Here is an 18,655-nt window from a genome sequence, read left to right as displayed (position 1 = left end):
TTCTCTTCACCATGGTGATAAGATAGGGAAAAAAACGTAAAATGTGAGGACAGTCGTAAGTTCGAGGACTGGTCAAAAGTGCGAGGACCAGTCAAAAATAACTTTTTCAGCCCTCTGAGTAGTCCATATGCACAAAAGGACTAACCAGAGAGCTGAAAAAAGTCATTTCTGACAGGTCCTCGCACTTTTGACTGGTCCTCACACTTATGACCATCCTCACATTTATGCCCATGCAGCATTCTTAACAACCATGTCACTCATTTCACAACTGCTTCTCTTCACCATGATGACAAGATAGGGCAAAAATGTAAAATGTGAGGACAGTCGTAAGTTCGAGGACTGGTCAAAAGTGCGAGGACCAGTCAAAAATAACTTTTTCAGCCCTCTGAGTAGTCCATATGCACAAAAGGACTAACCAGAGAGCTGAAAAAAGTCATTTCTGACAGGTCCTCGCACTTTTGACTGGTCCTCACACTTATGACCATCCTCACATTTATGCCCATGCAGCATTCTTAACAACCATGTCACTCATTTCACAACTGCTTCTCTTCACCATGATGACAAGATAGGGCAAAAATGTAAAATGTGAGGACAGTCATAAGTTCGAGGACTGGTCAAAAGTGTGAGGACCAGTCAAAAATAACTTTTTCAGCCCTCTGAGTAGTCCATATGCATTAAAGGATTACAGCAATAGAGAGGGATGAAGGAATGGAAATTAGAGTAGGAGTGAGGGTAAGAGAGGGAGGAAGAGAGGAGGAGAAGGAGAAAGAAAGAGGAAGTAGGGAGGAGAAAAAGAGGGTGGGGGGAAGAGAAAGTAAGAAGGAAAGAAAAGAGAGAGGTGGTAGGTTTGAGGAGAAAGATTGCTGTACAATAAAAAAGATGAAAGGGAAGAAAGCCAACCCCAAGCAAATATAAAGATATTAAGATAAAGAATGAATTGTTAAACTTTAAAGAATAAAAGAGAACAAATATGAATAAATAGCAATAATTAGAAACACACATACAAACATACAATGTATTTTCTTTGAACAGAATATTTGGCTGGTTCACAAATTTAAACAGTGGTTAGTCATTTCAATTAAATTTACAATTTCTATATTTCCTTTTTGCCATATTTATTCCTCATCTATTTTTTAAAAAAACCAATATTACCCTTCATCCTCATCTCTAATCTTAATCAAATTCAATTTTTCCCTTCTATTCTATATTATACCCCTTCTCATTTTCATCTATTTTTATATCCATCCTCACATTGTTTAATTATGTAATACAGTTGTTTAATACAAATTCAACATTTTAATATAAATCAATTAGTTATAAAACTATCTTTTTTGTATATTAATCAATATGAACATGAATATTCCAATTATTTCCATGCAATCCAATTTCTTACAAATCAATTAATTATATTTACCAATAATAATAAACCAAATAATTTCTCCCATATATTCCTCCGAACCACAACTTAACCATTTCTGCTTTCAACACAATATACAATTAATAGTATCTCAATTATTACAATTCCCTAGTTAAATACAGCTTTTTTTCCTTTGTGTTTTAAAATCTTGAACTCTCCTCCTAAATTTCCCATGTTTGCAGTTTTTCACCTACCTTTTTTGGGGAGGAAAAATAAAAATAAAAATAAATCTCTCTCTGCCTCATTTTGTCACGCTGCACCAAAGACCCTGGTTTCGGTTTCGTTTTCGTTTCTGAAGCTTAGCTAGGGGGAAAAAAAACTGCTTTACACTGATTGCCTGTAGGGCGGCCCTTTGAAGCCCCGGGCAAGAGTTTAAACAGTTTTTTTTTCTTCTAGCCATCAGCTGGGGCTCAAGAAAAATCGGGACTTTTTTGAAACGCCGCGGGACGCGGGACAAATTGCTCAAAAGCGGGACTGTCCCGCCAAAAGCGGGACGTCTGGTCACCTTACTGATGGTTGGATTCTGAAAGATCTCCTGCATGGAGAATTAGTGCAGGGAAAGCGCCTCAGAGGGAGACCACAGCTGTGATATAAGGATATCTGCAAGAGAGTCCTAAAGGCCCTGGGAATGGACATTAGCAACTGGGAAACCTTGACCTCCGATCGTTCAGCTTGGAGGCTAAAGAGACAGCATGGCCTTCTCCAATTTGAAGAGACACTTGTTCGGCAGGCTGAGGCAAAGAGGCAGTCCCGGAACCAGCGAAATCTGGGGGCTGGGCAGGGGACAGAATGTATCTGCCCTTAATGTGGAAGGGATTGCCACTCTCGAATTGGCCTTTTTACTCACACCAGATGCTGTTTTAGGACCTCTTTCCAGAGCACGATACCATAGTCTCTTGAGACTGAAGGATGCCAATGTATGTGTGGTTTGGGAGTAATTTCTGTAATGCTGATTTTACTTTCCTCTTAACTGAATCCTGAAAGACCTTCAGCAAGAGAGAGTAGGGCCCCTCGCTTAATCACCCTTGCCATCTTTTATCTTTATTTTTTAAGTTTTGTTGAGAGGGTTTTTTAAAATATTTTTTGGATTGTTGTGAGCCATCCAAGTTGCTGAGAATTGGGCAGCATAAGAGTTTAACAAATTATTATGGTTGGTTGCACAGTCAGCCAGACGTTTAGACCGGACTTGGCAGTTTTATTTACCTTTTGAGTCCTTCTCAATAGAGTTGCTATTTTTATTATTACTATTATATGACATGACCAATTTTCCGTTTCTCAGGAATTAGGAATGTAATTCCTAAGAATTCTACTGTATGAACCATCTTGCCATAATTTGATATTCCCTAGATCAGTGGTGGCGAACCTTTTACTCACCGAATGCTAAACAGGTATGCGCTTCGCACGCGAGCATGCTATTCTTGCTAACGCGTGGCTCCTCCCACGTGTGCTGCGTGTGCAACCACATCATCTGCACATGCACATGGCTTTTGCGCGTGCCTCCGTGTCCTGCATGCGCAATGACACCATCTGCGCATGTGTGCAGCTTTCGCGCAGCTCCCCGTGCACTGCTTGTGCATTCACACCATCTGTGCATTTTCGCAAGTACTCATGCGTGCATGCACAAACGCATGTGCAGGTGCGCTCCAAAGACCAGCTGGGTCCCCTGAATTGCGCGCATGTGCACCAAAGGCACAAACACCAGCTGGGGCATGCGCACATATGCAGCTGCAGGTGAGTTGGGCGACAGCTCGCATGCCCAGAAAGATGGCTCTGCGTGCACGCATGCCATAGGTTCGCCATCACGGCCCTAGATGTATTGAGATGGCAGCTGCCATTTGGTTTAGCCCACATGGCTAATGACAAATACCCTTTTTACATTTTTATGTTATTTCTGACAAGAAATATCAAAGTGGCAGTCCAAAACATCTGGAGGACATCAGATCTATCTTTGGTCTAAAATAGTTCTGTCAATCAGACACATAAAGAGAAAAAGAGAGAGAGAAATATTTCTCATGTTTTCACAATCACATGGCAAGCACAAACCTTTCATGTACACAAAATAGTAATATCTTGGAGAATCCATTGGGAAGAGTCAAGCAAAGTCAACAAAACCAACAACAAACCAACAAAGACTACTAGCCTAAACTTGTAGAGATGAAACCATGTCATCAAAGTTAACGCTACGCTACGGATACATTCCATTCAGAAAAATGGATTAAATCTCATCCCAGTTGTTTTTTATACAAGTAGTTCTCGACGTACGACCACAATTGTGCCAAAAATTTATGTTGCTGAGCGAGACAATTGTTACGTGAATTTTGCCCCATTTTACGACCTTTTTTGCTACAGTTATTAAATTAGTAACACGGTTGTTAAGGGAATCTGCCGTTCCCACTGATTTGGCTTGCCAGAAGTTCACAATAGGTGATCACATGACCTCGGTACACAACAACCGTCATAAATATGAGTCAGTTGCCAAGCTTTTTAATTTTCATCGCGTGACCGTGGGGATGCTGTAATGGTTGCAAGTGTGAAAAATGGTCATAAATCACTTTTTTTCAGTGCCGTTGTAACTTTGAATGGCCACCAAATGAAAGGTTGTAACTCGAGGACTAGCTGTCGTGATGACATTTTCTGAATTGTGCACACAAAAAGAATAATTCATGACAATTCACCATTTATTTATTGGATTTATTTGTATACTACCCATTTATTATTTATTATTTATTTATTATTTGGACTTATATGCCGCCCTATCTCCGAAAGGGCTCAGGGCAGCTCACAACAATAAAACCCACAACAAACCCACATTTGCAAAGATTCCAATCCCGATTCAGGATTAGGGCTTTTTCTGGATCACATTGACATTCCCAATGAACTTTTCATGAGATGGGAGACAGCATTTCAATAATTAAAATAAATGGTAAGCTTAAAAAGCGCTGTTACCTGAATGTCTGCTTTTGTGGTGAGTTTCTCCTCTTTGGGTGAAATCTGCATTTCACCGTATTCACTGTTATTCTTGACACTTTCTATGGCACCATATTGATCAGGCTGAGAGCTTTTCACCAGGATTTTAGTCTCGTCACTGGTGTGAACAAGAGGGGATTCACGGATGCTGCACAAGTGCACCGTAAGACAGAGCAGGAACACAAGGGCACCAAAAAAGAACATCACATGGAATTCTGACCCCAAATATTTTCCCAAAATGGTTGCTCCCCAATCAATGGCCCCCGTCAGGTATCCCAGAGCACCTCCAAGACCTACAAGAAAAAAAGAAAGAAAAATGCTGCTCACTTTAACATAGGCAGTTTTGGTCACCACACTATAAAAAAGATGTTGAGACTCTAGAAAAAGTGCAGAGGAGAGCAACCAGGATGATTAGGGGACTGGAGACTAAAACAGATGAAGAGCGGTTACAGGAACTGGGCATGGCTAGTCTAGTGAAGAGAAGGACCAGGGGAGACATGATAGCAGTCTTCCAATATTTGAGGGGCTGCCACAGAGAGGAGAGGGTCCACGATCCAGAGAGAATCAGCTGAATCCCACCACTGATAAAGTCAAGCTAATAGACAGCAACTGTCACCAACTGTACGGCTGAGGGTGGATTTTTTAAACCTGTATCTCTACAGTCCTAGTCCAGCATTCTAAACACTACATTACAAAGGCTTAGCCCCCAACCTGGTTTGACTCCCTGTCATGATTGGTAATTGCCAATGGGCAGAAATCTTAACTGGTAGATTTTGACCTAGGACTAATGTCATTTGGCGTACCAAGGAAGTAAAAGTAGCATGAGTGTGATAAAAACAACTGGTAGTTTCAAGAAATCAAACTGTGATGAGCAAAATCCAGCTTCTGCTGCAAATATACATTAACTTCAAATCAAAATGAATCTGAGCTGCAGTGGGTTAGTTTGGAACCTGGAATGGTGGTAGGTGGATATAACAACATTTTCTCTGGGATTGAAAAGTGCATTTCCATAGCTTTGCCTAAAATAAGAATGAAAATATATTCTTATATCTCCATAGACAGGAAGCTTTAGGAAACAAGTATAACAATATGCTTGCAGTTATTCAAGTGCCATTCAGGGAATGAAACCACCATCATTAACATCATATGACTCAAGCTTCTTTCATCTGAAGTAATATAATATTTGCTATAATTGTGTTTTTGTAGGCGCGAGCAAAGCACACACACATGTTGTAATGTGCTGAAAAGGTCAAATTCACATAATGTGATACGGAAATAATTCTTGATTATTGGCTTGACACTGGGGCAACAGAATGGCCTAATTTGTTCTTTGCTTCAAGGGTGAAGAATTTGGAACCTTTTCAGAACAGAGGTGTGTTCTTTTCAATCTAGTAAGAAAATGAAAGGGAAATGTATAGAAAAAGCTGTAGCAAACTATCCTGTTTCCCCGAAAATAAGACCCAACCAGAAAATAAGTCCTAGCATGATTTTTCAGGATACTTGCAATATAAGCCTTACCCCCAAAATAAGCCCCAGTTAAGATTGTCAGTCAGATGGGTGCTTTTAGTACTGTATTTCCCTCAAAATAAGACCTAACCAGAAAATAAGCCCTAAAGCATCTTTTGGAGCAAAAATTGATATAAGGCATAGCCTTATTTTTGGGGAAACACGGTACTTGTTTTCTTTTTTTCAAGAAAACAATGGTTTTTGTCTATTGGGTCCTCAGCAGATGAACCTGGTTTACAGGAGTCTTTACTTTTAGTGAGACTAAATATATAGCATAATCCTCTTCTCCTTGACTCCAATTGGATTCTGTGAAGTTGATTGCCCTAGGATAGGGGTGTCAAACTCAAGGCCTGTGGGCCAAATCCAGCCCACAGATGCTTAGATCTGGTCCACGGGTCCGTCCTGGAAACAGCGAAGGATCGGCCCGCAGTGTCTCTGCCAGCGAAAACAGCTCATGAGGGAGTCCTCCCAAGCTCTGTTTTCACTGGCAGAGGGTTGCAGGAGCCCATTTTCACTGGCAAAGTGCTCGGGCCACCACAGGTGCCCCTGACATGAGTAATGTTGAGCTGGCCACACCCACTCTAGCCCCCCTGAGGTCAAACACAACCCTGATGCATCCCTCAATGAAATCGAGTTCAGGGTCCGCAGCTGATGTTGTGTAATGCCAGGTCGGTTGTTAATAAAGCCCCCCTCATTTGTGATCTTATTTTAGAGGGGGGTGCGGACCTGGCAGGTATTACGGAGACCTGGTTGGGCCAAGGGGGGGGTTCCCCTCATTGAGATGTGCCCACCAGGTTTCCGTGCATTTCATCAGCCAAGGGCCCAGGGGAGGGGTGGGGGAGTGGCGGTAATTATTAGGGAGAGTCTTTGTCCGAGGGAGACCACTGTTCCTCAGATAGCCGGATGTGAGTCCCTCTTTGTGAAGTGAGGCCATGGGGTGCAGATGGGTTTGCTGACTACGTACCTGGCTCCCTGCCACGTGGCAGCGACCCTGCCCGAGCTACTCGACATCATTGCCGGGGTGGCGGTTGATACCCCCAGACTTATTGTCATGGGGGATTTCAACCTTCCGTCTGCGGGTGAGGCATCAGAGGTGGCTCGGGAGTTCATGGCTTCCATGATGGCCATGGACCTGACCCAGTTAGTTCAAGGCCCGACTCACATAGGGGGACACACTCTGGACCTGATTTTTGTCTCTGGTCAGTGGTTGAATGATCTTGGTAGAGGGGACCTAGACATCAAACCCTTGTCATGGACAGATCATTCGCTCCTTCACTTAGACTTTCCTACCGCTTTCCCCCGCCGCAGGGAGATTGAACCAACCAATTGGTTCCGTCCCAGGTGCCTGATGGACCCCGAAAGGTTCCTGACGGAGCTTGGGCCGTTTCCTGAGACTCTAACACACAACTCGACTGAAGAGCTGGTGGCCGCCTGGGAGAGTGTGGCCACCGGAGCTTTGGACCGCGTCGTGCCCTTGCGGCCTCTGACCCGATGCCGATCTCAATTGGCTCTCTTGGTTCTCTGAGGAGCTGAGAGAGATGAAGCGTCGGAAAAGACTCCTAGAGAGCATTTGGAGGACTAGTCAATCTGATTCTGACCGGACACTGGTGAGGTCTTATATCAAGACCTACCTAGTGGCGATAAAAGCAGCGAAATCTAACCATTTTTCCGCTCTTATCGCATCTGCAGAGAACTGCACAGCCGCCCGGTTTAGGGTGACCCACTCCCTTCTTCGGGGGGGAGTGCGGGAAGATCCCTTGCAGGGCCGTGCTGAGGATTTTGTGCAATTCCTGCATGATAAAGTCGCTCGGATTCGGGATGGCTTGGACTCCAATTGGATGAGTCCAGGGGAGGAGACAGGGGCAGGTCTTGAGAATATTATCTGGGAGGAGTTTGATCCTGTGGTTCCCGAGGATGTGGACAGGGTTCTGGGTAGGATTAGTGCCGCCACATGTTTATTGGACCCGTGTCCCTCCTGGTTGGTACTGGCCTCCCGGGAGGTTACACAAGGCTGGCTCCAGGGGATTATAACTGCTTCTCTGAGTGAGGGCGCCTTTCCCGCTGCCTTGAAAGAGGCGGTGGTGAGGCCCCTCCTCAAGAAGACTTCCCTGGACCCAGCTGAATTAGCTAACTACCGTCCGGTCTCCAACCTTCGCTTTGTGGTGAAGGTTGTCGAGAGTGTGGTGGCACGACAACTGCCCAGGCACCTGGATGAAGCTATCTATCTAGACCCGTGCCAGTCGGTCTTCAGGCAGGGGCACAGCACAGAAATGGCATTGGTCGCATTGGTGGATGATCTCTGGAGGGCTCGGGACAGGGGTTGCTCCTCTGTCCTAGTCCTATTAGATCTCTCAGTGGCTTTTGATACCATCGACCATAGTATCATGTTGCAGCGGTTGAGAGGGTTAGGAATAGGGGGCACCGTTCTGCGGTGGTTCTCCTCCTTCCTCTCCGACCGCTCGCAGTTCGTGTTGGCAGCGGGGGCAGAGGTCGACCTCAAGGCGTCTCGCATGGGGAGTGCCACAAGGGTCGGTCCTCTCGCCCCTCTGTTCAACATTTATGTGAAGCCGCTGGGTGAGATCATCTGTGGTTTTGGGGTGAAGTGTCATCTGTACGCTGATGATACTCAGCTGTACATCTCCACCCCAGACCACCCCAACGATGCCCTTGATGTGATGTCTCGATGCCTGGAGGCCGTGTGGGTCTGGATGGGGAGGAACAGGCTCAGACTCAACCCGTCCAAGACCGAGTGGCTGTGGCTGCCGGCGTCCCGATATAGTCAGCAGGTGCCATCGCTGACTATTGGGGGTGAATCTTTGCCCCCCACAGAGAGGGCTCGCAATCTGGGTATCCTCCTGGATGCACGGCTGTCTTTAGAAGAGCATATGACGGCCGTGGCCAGGGGGGCCTTTTATCAGGTTCGCCTGATCCGCCAGTTGCAGCCCTTTCTGGACCGGGACATCTTGCACACGGTCACTCATGCCCTTGTCACCTCCCAGCTGGACTATTGTAATGCTCTCTACATGGGGCTCCCCTTGAGGAGCACTCGGAGGCTCCAACTGGTCCAGAATGCAGCCGCGTGGGTGGTTATGGGCGCAACCCGTTGTGCCCACGTGACACCCCTCCTGCGCGAGCTGCACTGGCTCCCAGTGGTCTTCCAGGTGCGATTCAAGGTGTTGGTTACCACCTTTAAAGCGCTCCATGGCATAGGACCCGGGTACCTTCGAGACCGTCTTCTGCCACCAATAGCCTCCCACCGACCAGTCCGCTCCCACAGAGAGGGTCTCCTCAGGGTGCCATCAGCCAAGTTATGTCGGCTGGCGACACCCAGGGGGAGGGCCTTCTCTGTGGGAGCCCCAGCCCCGTGGAATGAACTGCCCCCGGAAATACGTAAGATCTCCGACCTCCGGGTGTTTCATTGCGCATTGAAGACCCTGTTGTTCCACCAGGCCGGGCTATCAACATAATAATTTTAATTGGGGTATTTTAAATTTTTGGGGTTTTAATCCGGCCAAATTTATTTAATTATTTTAATTTTTAATCATTGTTGTGTCTTGTGTTTTTTAAATTGGCTGTACACCACCCTGAGTCCTTCGGGAGAAGGGTGGTATAGAAATAAAATTATTATTATTATTATTATTATTGACACCCCTGCCCTAGGACTATAATTTTGATTTTAAAAACAAATTAAAAACCTTCAGTGTTGAATCTTTTCTACCTCTGATAGTAAGCCAAGAGAGAGAAGACCCTTCAGATTATTTTAAAAAGACCCCAAAAATCCACTACTCCTAGAGCAGGGATGGCTAAGCTTTTTGCAATCGAGTGCCAAAAGTGGGGGGAGCCCACACCCATAATTCTATGCGCCCTGAACCCCCTCCCCTGCCTTTTGGCACATGATGGCACGGTGGGCCCGGACCGGAAGTCAGCAAATGGGCCATTTCCGGCTTCCAGAGGGCCTCCGTGGGGGTGGGGAAGGCCGTTTTCACCCTCCCCTGGAGCCTGGGGAGAATGAAAAATGGGCCTTCCCCACCCCCACGGAGGCCCTCTGGAGGCCAGAAACAGCCTGTTTCCTGACTTCTGGTGGGCCCAGAAGGTCCGAAAATCAGCTGGCCAGTGCACATATGCAAGCTGGAGCTGAGCTTGCGTGCCCATTGATATGGCTCCACGTGCCACCTGTGGCACGTGTGCCATAGGTTCGCCATCATGGTCCTAGACTATTCCAGAGTTGTAAGATCGGTGTTCAGTGTTCATTTTGGAAGAGGTTTTCTTCCCTTCCACCAGCTCCAGTAATCACAAGATTACTTTTCTAAATAAGGCTTGCAATGATGCTCTGAATCAGCTGATCCGCGCAACCCAGACCTTAAGGGTGGGAAGGAAAACTCACCGACCAACATCCGCATTTCCGGAGGAGTAAACAAGAAGAACTATTATCTTGGGGTTTACCTGTCAGGAGCGCATGATAATGGAGCCCCTTTTGCTTGTCCTGATGAGTGCAGACATCAAATAAATATGCCTTGATGGGACCGTCAATAAAATCAGCAGCAAAATCAAACAGCACGACTCCCAGCATGGTAATAATTATAGCCCATGTTTTCCAAGTGCCTCGATCAACAACCAGAACTGTAAGAGAAAACATCTGGCTTTGTTGATAGTTATTTTTTTATGCCAACCTTCCCCAACTTGCTGAGGTTCAATTGACCAGGTGAGGAAAGTACTTTTGTAACATAAAAACACATTTAACATGCATTTAACTCAACTGGCACAGCTAATGTTTAATAAGGTGTACCATTACAAGATAGGGATGCGGTGTCTCAGTGGCTTAGATGCTGAGTTTGTCGATTGAAAGGTCAGCAGTTCAGCGGTTCGAATCTCTAGTGCCGTGTAACAGGGTGAGCTCCCATTACTTGTCCCAGCTTCTGCCAACCTAGCAGTTCGAAAGCACGTAAAAAATGCAAGTAGAAAAATAGGGAGCACCTTTGGTAGGAAGGTAACAGCGTTCCATGAGCCTTTGGCATTTAGTCATGCCAGCCACATGACGTCTTCGGACAGCGCTGGCTTTTCGGCTTTGAAATGGAGATGAGCACTGCCCCCTAGAGTTGGGAGCAATTAGCACATATGTGCGTATATTTGCCTTACCATTACTAGATTAAATCATGTGTATCTTTACTAGAGTTTCTATTTGAACACTAATAGCCTTATAAGTAGACTTTGACTTTCAACCACAATTGGGACCAGCATTTCTGTTGCTAAACAAGGTGATTAATAAGTGAGCTGTGCCCAATTTTACGACTGTTTTTTTTGGCTGCAGTTATTAAGTGAATCACACTGTCAAGTGAATTTGGCATCCCCCATTGATTTTGCTTTTCAAAAGTCAGTTAGAAAGACAAAGGCCGCCAACATTGAAAGTAGTACCCAAAAAAGACTTAGCACCTATTATGAAGGATGTGAATAAGGTGTTTACAAAGATTAAAATAACATCTATCAAACGGACTAAGCAGCCTGCTTACAGCTATAGCACTGTTGGTTACAGAAGAATTGGACATCCAAATTAGAAAAATAAAAGCACGATCATATTCAATCTCAAAAATGGGAGATCACACTTGAAGCCAAGACAAAGAAATTAAAATCAGATGTGAGTAATTTAAAGAAAATGAAAGAGCAAAAACTGAAGAACGTAAGGTTCAAGACAAGCCTAATTTTTTTTTAAAAAAAGAAATTGATTTAGCACCAGAAAGAAGCAGCTTTGGAAATCAAAAGCAACACATAAAATTGAACAGTATGAGGTACAATCATCCAAGTTAACCAAACTTCACTCTTTCAATCCGATCAGAGGTAAAAACCAAACAGAAAGGAATCAATCCAGTTTTGGAAATATAACAGTGGACAATACCCAGGATTATTTAGAAGAAAATAACATCTTTCCAGTACAATAAAAGGAAAAGCAGAAGTACAAAAAATACATTTCTGATTGATAAAATAGTTTTGGAAAATTGCAAATAGTGAAAAACCAATTTATATATGGTCTGGATCGATTATTTTTTTAAAAAAGGGTTTGATTCATTATTACCATATAGTAGTAATGTTTGGAAATAATTGGTGTTAGTAACAATATGTTATTAAAATGTTAATAGAAAAAATTGAAGCAATGGAAGACAGAATTGATGGTTAGAAATGAAAAAATATGGGCTTGTTAACATTAGGAAGGGAAATCTTCTAGGACCGTGATGGCGAACCTATGGCCACAGCTGGCACGTAGAGGCCTTTCTGCGGCGTGAGCTGTCAGCCAGTTTAACTCCATCACGCATGCACGCGAGCCTCCCACAGGCCAGCTGATTTTTGCGATATGTGGGGGGTGGGGGCTGCACGCAGACACACGGAGGGTGGGGGGAGCGTGCGGCTGTATGGCGCACCCCACCCGCGCCCTGTTTTTGGGCCCAGGAGACTACAGGGAGGCCTACTTTTAAATTTTTGGGGTTTTAAATTAAGCCAAATTTATTTAATACTTTTAAATTATTTTAAATTGATGTTTATTCTGTTTTTAATTAGGCTGTACACCGCCCTGAGTCCTTCGGGAGAAGGGCGGTATAGAAATAAAATTATTATTATTATTATTATTATTATTATTATTATTATTACTAGGCCCAAAATGGGGCATGGGGGATGCGGCATGCCCCTCCCCCCACAGCCCATTTTTGGGGCCTAGGAGGCTGCAGGGAGGCCTACTAGGCCCAAAACAAAGTGCAGGGGGGTTCATGCGTGCATGCGTGGGGGGAGCATGGGGGGGTCATGCATGCATGCGCAGGGGGGCTGCATTGCATTATGGGTGCTGGCACAGATGCATGCTGTTGCATGTGTGAACGTGCACTTTTGGCACATGACGAGAAAAAGGTTAGCCATCACTGTTCTAGGACAACTCATTTATCCCTCGTATTATTTGCCATTGCTATGATCCACTTTCAGTGATTCTGAAGAAAACAAATCTTGGCTACCAAACAGCAAAAAATGCTACGCAAAAAGAACTCATGTTTGCTTTATATGATCTGAAGCTTTATGGAAAATCAAAAATCAAAATCCAGTCATTGACTGGAATACTGCAAATACTGCAAGAATTTTTAGCGCAGATCTAGCAATGGAATTTAGCCTAGGGAAATGGGCCACGGTAGTAATAAATCAGGGCACACTCACAAACGGTAATGGAATAGAAATGCCAATTGCAAACGGCTACCCTGCTTGGATTCACACATATACAGGTAGTCCTTGACTTACAACAGTTCATTTAGTGGCCATTCGAAGTTACAACGGCACGGAAAAAAGGGACTTATGACCATTTTTCACACTTATGACCTTGAATCATCCCAATGGACATGTGATGAAAGTTCAGACGCTTGGCAAATAACTCATAATGATGACGGTTGCAGTTTCCCAGGATCATGTGATTCCCCTTTTGTGACCTTCTGAAAGCAAAGCCAGACTCATATCCCAAAAACATATCCCAAAGAAATAAAATACTTGATGATACATATCCTAACTGCAGCACGAATAACATACGCAAAAAATTGGAAACAGGAAAAAATACCAACGGAAGAAGAACTAATAGACAAAATCGTACAGTGTGCTAAAATGGATAGATTAACGAAAGAAATTAAGGAAAAAGAAGAGACAGATTATTATAGAATATGGAACAAATGGTATCAATGGCTTAACACCATCAACAAAGAAACATAAATATAAGAAGAACAGAATAAAGATGTAAATATGTATATAAACAATTCCTTATAGGCATATAAATATGAATATGGAAATCCAAAAAATAATGGTATAATCAAAACACATAGATCTCTAAAGGGGGAAGCCCAAAGGGAAAAAAAAAAAGAAAAGAAAAATAGGAGGGAAGGAAAAAGGAAAAAAATTACTAGGCTAAGAAAAAGGGGAAGAAATACAAAAGTATTAGCTGGAAAACCACTATGAAACAATGCTTAAAAAGAATAATTCATCTTTTTATCTTTATGTCGTATGTTGTGTAAATGTTTTATTTGTGTTTTAATAAAGCGTATAATTTTTTTTTTAAAAAAGAAAGCAAAGCCAGACTCACTGAACAGCTGTGTTACTAATTTAACATCTGCAGTGATTCACTTAACAAGTGTGGCAAGAAAAGTCAAAAAATGGGGCAAAACTCACCTAACAAATGTCTCATTTAGCAACAGAAATGTGAGGCTCAATTGTGTTCGTAAGTTGAGGATTGCCTCTACTACATCAATACATTATGATATTCTTGCTGGAACTGGGTATGTCTAGCCTGATGCTAACAGTATTCTTGCCAAGCTAACCCCACATTTAAATCTACCCTTTCCAGCCTGAGATTCAACTAGATTTCTTTCTTGTTTATATATACAAAGTCTATGCTGTTAAACCCTGCTGACCGATCTATTGCACAACTAACACGCGTAACGGCTTCAAAAATGTTCACAATCTCCAATCTCTCTCTTTAACCTTCAGTTTGCTTTTCCTGACTCAGCAACAGGTTGTGTACTCACCTGAGATGAGTGCATCTCCACTGAGGTACAAAGCCATCCCCAGGAGCATCAGAAGGCCAAGGATCAAGATAAAAGGTCTTCGCTTGCCCCACCTAGAAGTACAATTGTCACTGACCGAACCCACCACAGGCTGCAGGAGAAATCCTAGGATGGGACTGATAAGCCATACGAAGCTATAAAGGCTTTTGGGGAGCCCCACGGTGAGCAACACGGGGGTGACAAAGGCAGCTTCGACCGCGTAGCAGAACTCACGGCCAAACATGACTGTGCTGTGCATAATCAACTGGCCTGTTCTCTTCTTGGAGAGCTTCACTGGCTTAAAAGGATCTTTCCCAGGTAAGGGTTTAAACTTTACGGTTTCTTCTTTCCTGCTGAGGGGTCCCATTCTGGCAATGCCCAAATCGCAGGACTGCAGAAGCTCGGCTGTTATCCTGCTGGGTTAGAGTCATTGGGCTCTAACTAGGAGGTTGTTCCATCAGGCATAAATCCTTGGTCAGGGCGTAGCAAAGAAAAAGAGCCAGAGGGGCCACGCATATTTCCCATAGCTCGGGAATCACAAGTTACAGAGAAGGGGGAGTGGTAGGGGAAATGCGTCTGTGTCTCTGAAAGAAGATTAGCACAGTTAGAGCTCCTGGCTGGAAAGTGCCCAGCTCTTTATCACTGGAGGATTATGTCTGAGTGGATCACATGTCTACATATGGCAGGCTTCAAAGTTCTTTTGAAGCCATGTGTATATTTATGGCATAGAACAATTTAATAAGTTGTCTCTTCTTATACTGCAAGCAGTCAGGGTGTTAATGTATCTGTCAATGGTGTCAGCAAAAAAAGAAGAAGAAATCTCTGATTTTATTTCAGATGATAAACAAAGTGCCAAGCAGCCTTCCAGGAGAAAAACCATAGCATGAGATCTACTAGTCTTCCAGTGGGCAAAGGATCCTATGTTTTAATGCTCAGGTTTTCCTTCCTTGTGTTGCCATGGTCTATGAATGTTTGGGGTTCTTTGCCTGGATGGAGAGGAAGAGAAAGCTTCATTCAGTTTACAGTTCTATTAAATCCGTTTGAACCAGGGGTGAAATGCTACCGGTTCGCACCAGTTCGGGCCAACCGGTAGTAAAAAAAAAAGCTACCAGTTCCTCCAAGCCAGTATTTCCAACGATCAACTGTGCCACGTGATTTAAAATCCCTAGAAAGCAGGAAATCCTGTTTTGTAGTGAATCTAAATTGTGCGGCACAGCTGTCCCACCCCCCCACTGTTCTACTTACCTTCCCAAACCTCCTTTTTCTGTGCGAAGCGCACATTTTGTGTGTACTGTGCATTCATGCGCATGCAGCATGTGTTTGGTGTGCACTGTGCATGCGCACGCAGCATGAATTTGACGCATACTGCGCATGCACGGGCAGTGAACTGGTGGCCAACCACGGAAGATTTCACCACTGATTTACAACCAATGATAATCCAAGCCTATGTGATTTGCTGTTGTTTAACCATCACAAAGACTTGAAAATAAGTGCAGTACAAATCATAGAAACAACAGGAACTCTAAAGCTAGAAACTTTATTTAGAATATAAAGAAGACCAAAATCCAAGGCTGAGTTAGCATTGGACATGAATCTAAACGATCTACCCCAGGGGTGGGTTCTAAAATTTTTTACTACCGGTTCTGTGGGCATGGCTTATTTTGTGGGCGTGGCTTGATGGTCATGTGACAATTCTTTAGGATTTAGCAGAGGTACTGGTCTACCAGGCTTTTAACTGCTTGCAGAGCTGTACCGGTTTACTCATTTATTTTTGGAGGCACTGGTCTACCCATTTGTTTTTGGAGGCACTGGTCTACCCATTTATTTTTGCAGGCACCTGTCTGCTCATTTGTTTTTGGAGGCACCGGTCTACCACCACACTGCCTTTTAACACTGATCAGCTGTAGGGCAGCCTTTTGAAGCCCCGCGGCAAGAGTTTAAACAGTTTTTTTTCCTTAAAGCCCATCAGCTGGTACTCAGGAGGCAGCAATAGATTGGGGGTGGGGCCAAATAAAAGGTAAGAATAACACGGGGGAGCAGAACTGGTTCGGTGACGTCATATCGTCACCGCTCCCGGCTCAGCGGAACCGGGCGGAACCAAGAGGAACCCACCATTGATCTACCCATTATTTACCATGGACATGGGCCAAATCTCCATTCTAGAACCTCAGTGTCACCTCAGTAAAACCTCAGCTTCTCAACTGAGTTTCAAATTACTCTATAAAGGTTGCATCAATACAACCAGGGCTGCAAGATGCTTTGCTGATTTAGGACTGGAATTCTGTGCACAATTACTTGGGGGAATGTCCTGAAGAATTTGAAACTTCTCAAATTAGAGACAGGGTTGCCCACAATTGTGGTGCAGCCTTGGAGGCTGATGGTTGGCTACTTTGTGTGGGGGTCTTTGTGGGTTTTTTTCCCACACGGATTTTAGTTTTTTGTAGATAATTATTCTTCAAAGTGGAAAGCTGCATCAGAAGAAAAGCAAGATGCCAGACGTGTGAAAAAGGTCAAACAAACATTTTCTCAAAGATTAAACAATAATGAGCATCAAGGTGAAATTAATTGCTTGTCACAGAGCAACAGAACTTGGGTTAACAAAGAACATTTGGAAGCCTGCAGAAATATTTAAATATGCTTTTCTTTCCTAGGATGAAAAGGGCATTTTTCCAGGCCAACATTCTTCCCCCTGTACTGTTACAGGATAGATATTCCAAGCCGTGTAGATCCAGGGAGAAAGGAAAAGTTTGACTGTTGTGTTGCTATTCAGAATAGTCCTAACTGCAATTGGTTATATTTGCATCAATTCCCAGGAAGAAGTGGTCATTACGTGATTTTCATGTCTGTTCACCTGTGTGGCAGCCATAATGAAAAAGCAGTGGCCGATGCAGGTTTGAACAGCATCTGTTTTTCCTTTTTAATTATGTGCTTTTTAATTTCCTGATTGTCAATCAAAAGAATTTTTCACTGAGTAAACACACATACATATTAGGGGACATATTTTTAAAGGGCAACAAGTGTGGAGTCCACACCCATTTGCACTACTCAGGTGACCCTGAGGACACAGACAAACTTCCAAGCGGCCTCAACACCTCACTAAAAAGAATGCCAATGACCAGCTGTATGCAGGGAGTATAAATCCCTCCATTCCCCATCATCCAGTCAGAGCTGAAGAAAATTCCTGGATGAGAAGTGAAATGTCTTCAGAAGAAAAAAAAAACAAGAAAATCCAGTTGCCTCCTGAGAAAGCTCCTTTGGGATTGCAGATAATATGACCCATCTTAACAGAGGCCTTCTACCTTCACTCTCATATAAAAGTGATTGTCTTTTCCAAAATGGTGATATGCACATGGATATGCATGACCTTAAAACGTGTGTTGTTTTCTAGGCTGGGTTTTTTAACACAAAGTTTTATAGATTTCATATAGTTAACAGCAGGGGTGAAATCCAGCAGGTTCTGGAGAACCTGTAGTGGAAATTTTGAATAGTTCGGAGAACCAGCAAATACCACCTCTGGCTGGCCCCAGAGTGGGGAAGGAATGGAGATTTTGCAGTATCCTTCCCCTGGAGTTGGGAGGGAATGGAGATTTTGCAGTCTCCTTCCCCTGCCATGCTCACCAACCCACACCACACCACACCACGCCCACCAAGCCATGCCCACAGAACCAGTAGTAAAAAAAAATTGGATTTCACCACTGGCAACATCCCAGGACTCTGCAATGCTTTGGATCCAAAGAACATACATAGCACGGGTGTCAAACTCATGGCCCGGTGACCGGATGCGTCATGCACTAGCCACGCCCACATCCAGTTTAGCGAAGGGGGGAAAAGTTGCAATACAACACGTGATGTGACGACGTGAGTTTGACACCCCTGGTATATAGTATCTACTCCCAACTCCTTAAATTAAACATAGCTACTCCTGGGATCATGCAGCTAATCTACTAACAATATTTATGGACTGCCCCAATCTGATGGGAATGCTGATGCTTACTCTTTTCCCTTTCAAAGTACTAAACTACATCCAGCACATAACTGAAGCAGAATGATAGCTTTTTTTGGGGGGGGGGGGAAAGTGACTCAGCCAAGCAGGGAGCGAAAACACAGCATGAAAATCAATTTCAGACACATTATGTGAAGACGATCAGTACGTGAAAGCACAATCTTGCTCTCCCATCCACATAACTCTGTGATGACTCTCTGGGATGTTTCT

The 18,655-nt window shown here is 43.9% G+C and overlaps 1 protein-coding gene across 1 annotated transcript in view; it reads right to left on the bottom strand.

Annotated features, from left to right (window-relative positions):
* The window catches only part of SLC45A2 (solute carrier family 45 member 2), a 35,402-nt gene extending 20,372 nt beyond the window's left edge, over positions 1-15,030 (bottom strand). Inside the window, exons 1-3 of the mRNA XM_070935959.1 lie at positions 14,425-15,030; positions 10,334-10,510; positions 4,364-4,677 (exon numbers count right to left, since the gene is read on the bottom strand). Of these exons, the coding sequence (XP_070792060.1) occupies positions 4,364-4,677; positions 10,334-10,510; positions 14,425-14,809 (876 nt within the window). The 5' untranslated portion in view covers positions 14,810-15,030. The remainder of the gene's footprint in view (positions 1-4,363; positions 4,678-10,333; positions 10,511-14,424) is intronic.
* Positions 15,031-18,655: the final 3,625 nt, after the last annotated feature.

Source organism: Pituophis catenifer, unplaced genomic scaffold (assembly GCF_029215685.1).
Source record: "Pituophis catenifer annectens isolate HBS135680 unplaced genomic scaffold, rPitCat1.0.hap2 SCAF_2, whole genome shotgun sequence".
In the NCBI taxonomy this organism is placed as follows: domain Eukaryota; kingdom Metazoa; phylum Chordata; class Lepidosauria; order Squamata; family Colubridae; genus Pituophis; species Pituophis catenifer.
Note: the sequence above shows the minus strand (reverse complement) of the source record. Positions and strands in the feature narration are given on the sequence as shown.